The 4061-nt window shown below is 28.2% G+C and overlaps 1 protein-coding gene across 1 annotated transcript in view; it reads right to left on the bottom strand.

Moving 5' to 3' along the window:
- Nucleotides 1–2494, bottom strand: part of LOC107648531 (uncharacterized transporter C405.03c-like) — a 3766-nt gene extending 1272 nt beyond the window's left edge. Inside the window, exons 1-5 of the mRNA XM_016352356.2 lie at nucleotides 2097–2494; nucleotides 1240–1457; nucleotides 799–872; nucleotides 352–450; nucleotides 151–268 (exon numbers count right to left, since the gene is read on the bottom strand). Of these exons, the coding sequence (XP_016207842.2) occupies nucleotides 151–268; nucleotides 352–450; nucleotides 799–872; nucleotides 1240–1457; nucleotides 2097–2483 (896 nt within the window). The 5' untranslated portion in view covers nucleotides 2484–2494. The remainder of the gene's footprint in view (nucleotides 1–150; nucleotides 269–351; nucleotides 451–798; nucleotides 873–1239; nucleotides 1458–2096) is intronic.

Raw genomic sequence — 4061 nt, 5'->3', positions numbered from 1 at the left:
ATATATATATATATATATATATATATATTTAAATTAACAAAACAAAAAAAATGTATTAATTGTTAAGAAAATACTAACGTTAAATAAATTCCAGTATAAAAAAGTTGAATGCATAAGATAATTGAAAATTTGTAGTTATTTGCAAGTTACCAAAAGTAATCTGAAATAACGCTTGACCAAATGCTATTTGCAATAACAATTTCCATTGTGGATGATGAAGTTGGAAATTGGAAAACAGGTTCAATTCCCACCGCATTTAACGGCCATGCTGCAAGGAAGTAAGAAGAGTATAAGAAAATGCATTCACTCATTGAAACTAATAATTAACAGAAAATAAGAGAAAATCCAAACCTAGCCACCAAAAGCCAAGAAGACAATAGAGACCGATACACCCAAAAATCTTTTGCATGTCAACTTTGTCCCCTGATCCAGCATAACTCTTCAGAAGCACTGCAATTAATTCACCAATTTAATTGATACATTGTGATTAGTGTTAACTATATGTGTCTATCTTTATAAATTAGAAGTGAATTTGATATTATAAAATTGACCTACTTGGTTGAAATTATCCGACTAGTTTTTGTGAGATTATACGCACATCAATTTAATTAAGGTGGACAATTACGTACATAATTAAATAACAATTTAGTCAAACATATCAAATTATCTAACTATTTTTAACTAATAATTTCATATAAAGACAACTGTACGTAAATTTCTACCATTAATTAATTGTTACTTCTTTTAAAAACTAATTTGAGACATCTAATTTTTTGAGAACTAAATGAATTTACACACCTGTGTATAAGCCACAACATACTGCTGAGAGTAGAGCAAAAATGTCTCCAGCTATGGAATGCATTCTAGTTCTCCTAAGCCACAAGAATAAATTTCCATTTTTAGAAATTCAAACAATAACGACAACATATATAATATAAAGATAAATAAGTATTTATATATATATATATAACCACAATGGTAGTATGGGAATAATATTTAAATGTGTCTAAATGAAGAAATATTTTTTTTATTTTTTTTATCAAGTCATAATTGAACATAAAAGACACATGTGAGAATGAGTGTGATACCAAAATATATTTGATACCCATTCATATCAACTCAATAAAGTGTCTCCTTCATATATTCAATCTTGGAACACACTTATATCTAAAAATTCTAGAATAAATAAATAAATAAATAAAAATGATAAGTTGAAGCAAAGATTATTATTGAACTTACTGAGAGAAGGTGGCAATATGTTCATCTGCTGCCCATGTTTTGCCAAGAGTGGTCATGGCAACACCAGCCATGCTGATAATGACAGCAGATATTTTGGTAATGTTTACTGAGTCCTGACCAACAACAGCTCCAAACAAAAGTGTAAACAGACCTGACGTTGAACTCAGCACTGTTGTGCTCACAACACTTGTATTTGCAAGTGCCAGGTTTGCCATGTACTGCATCATCCATCATAACAATTTCATCAATCAAAATTCAAAAAACTATGCAATACTCTCATTTTATTTATTTATTTATAGAAACAATGGTTCTGTTAGAGATACAATTATATCATCCTATTATTTAAACTTGTTAGAATATAATTAGGATCAATTAGAATCAATTAGAATTATTTAGTATATCTAAATATTTATTATAGAATATTACGTTTTTATTATTACGATTCTCTTAGCATCTATAAATACACTTTTATATCGTATCATTCCAGACAACTTGATTACACTTAATAATACACAAATCCTTCCTCCAGTTTAATTTCTTATTTCTAACATAGTATTAGAGTTATGGTATCCTCCTTGAAGAGAATAAGTTGTTTTTCTTCTAGTGAAATCACCATATTTTTTTTGATATTATAACATAATATCAAAAATTTTATAATCGAAAATTTAGAGTTCGCTCCTTGTTATTCCTAAAACAAAAAAGAATAGCATAAAAAAAATAAAAAAAAGGCCCAAACAAAAAATGAAACATCTAAAAAAAATTCTGATTTAAAGAAATGTGTTAGAGATATAACTATTCATGAAACGAACTAACATCTTAAAAGTCCTTATATCATTATTTAGATGAATTCATGTTACCTCTGCTGCAAACCATATTGGAGTAAGGTACAAACAACACTTAGCAATTTCCCATGAACCATTTCCATAACACTCTGCATCCACCAATTGATGAGACTCATCATCTCCTTCTTTCTTTACCAAAACCACCCCTTCTTCTGCTTCTTTGATATGTTTGTCAGTGATCAAACTACTCTTTAAATCGGTTTGCGGCTGCTGCTGAATCTCATGCATTCTAAAAGGGACATTATTGTAGTCCCTATGAAGGTTTCTATATAAATTCTTCATTGATTTGTAGATCCAGTCTTTGAGAACTGAAATGGGTAGATACACCACCATCATAGATACTCCAATATATGTGAGTGCAAATGGTTGTTTGTAAACTCTGAAAATCCTCTGCACAAACATATCATAAACTTTGTTGCAATTATCTGTACCTAACTATTTGACACTTAGAAATTATTAAATTGATTTAAATCTAAGGAAAAAAAAATAGTCTATAACCATTGTGCTACCACTTGTTCCTTTTCTTTAATTTATAATTACTATATTTACTTTGGATAGTAACATAATAGTAAAATTAGAAGAAAAATAATCAATAATTAATAGTTTGTAGATATTCACATATGATAACAAGGCACCTATACTCACAATTAAATGTTTTAGATCACACTATGTTAAAGATAAATTCTTGCTTCCTCCAAAAATATATAAACATGAAAAGTTCTATAGCTATATACATATATAGATCAAATAATGGTATATTTTGTCCCTATGTTAAATAAAAACAACAAAGTTTTCATACCATTGTTATTCATTGATTTTATCCATACTTCAAATATAATTGTAACAAATTAAAGTATCATATCCTTGGATTGGATAGAGTCTTCAATGTCTTTGAAGAGTTTCAAATTAAACAAAACAACAATAACTTCTAAAAAAAAAAAAGAAGATATAACGCATGCAAAGTAGTATCAAGTATCAACCATAATCAATCAAAATAGAAAACAAAACAGAGCAAAAAGACACAAAAGCTCCAATGAGACCCAACCCAGCATGGTACCTCCAACCCATTACAAAACCTTGTCCTAATAATATAAAGTCTCTATTAATATATGATATTAATTTAATTCCACTTTTGCTATAAAATCAACATAGCCTTCTATAGAAATGGAAAATCTCTTGATTTAATTGGACTCGCAAGTAAGATATATTATGAATATGAATTCAATTCTAGTGTTATATATGACTCATGAGTATTGGAATTGTTGAATAATAATATAATAGTGTTTCCAAAAGAGTCCAAAATTTTTTCTATTGTTATTGTGAGAAGAAGCTACAAACTTTATATGTTGTCAAATCCAAGATAATATTCACGTGCATGCCTAAGTTTTTTGCTCGTCTTAGGCGTTAGCATCATGGCCTCATTATTAATAAATCAAGGAAGAAATTGACACCTGCCGTTTTTAATTTTTCAACAAAAAAAAATTGAGGGTGTCGTGGCATTTAAAGATGATATACATGTGTAATTGATGCTAGGAAACAAGAATCTTGGGAACAGATTCATGCATGAAGCCATGAACATAAGATTACAATTCAGCTTTGTGTTCCATTGAATGAAATTTTGTCACCATTGTTTCTGATGTAATCTTAACACCAAGCATTGTTTATTTGACATGTACCCCAGAATCTAATCTAGCTTTCGGGTTTTGTTACACTTAAGTAACATAAGTTATTTTAATGTTTTCTATATGAACTGCTTGTATTTAGAGTAACTGAATCTGCATAAAAAAAATGCACTGTTTAAGCTAATCTGACTTAAAATAAATCATCCGATGATTGCTATAAAATTAAGAGTAATAGGATAATAAGTTATTGAAAAAATTTACCGTAGTAAATCTTTAAAGGAAAAGTAAAGTATCAAGTAATTATTTAAAAATTTTATAATGAATATATAGGTTTTTGAGAAATACAAATATCAAATAT

The sequence above is a fragment of the Arachis ipaensis genome, chromosome B06 (genome assembly GCF_000816755.2).
Source record: "Arachis ipaensis cultivar K30076 chromosome B06, Araip1.1, whole genome shotgun sequence".
NCBI classification, from domain to species: Eukaryota; Viridiplantae; Streptophyta; class Magnoliopsida; order Fabales; family Fabaceae; genus Arachis; species Arachis ipaensis.
This window is presented reverse-complemented; position numbering and strand designations above follow the sequence as displayed.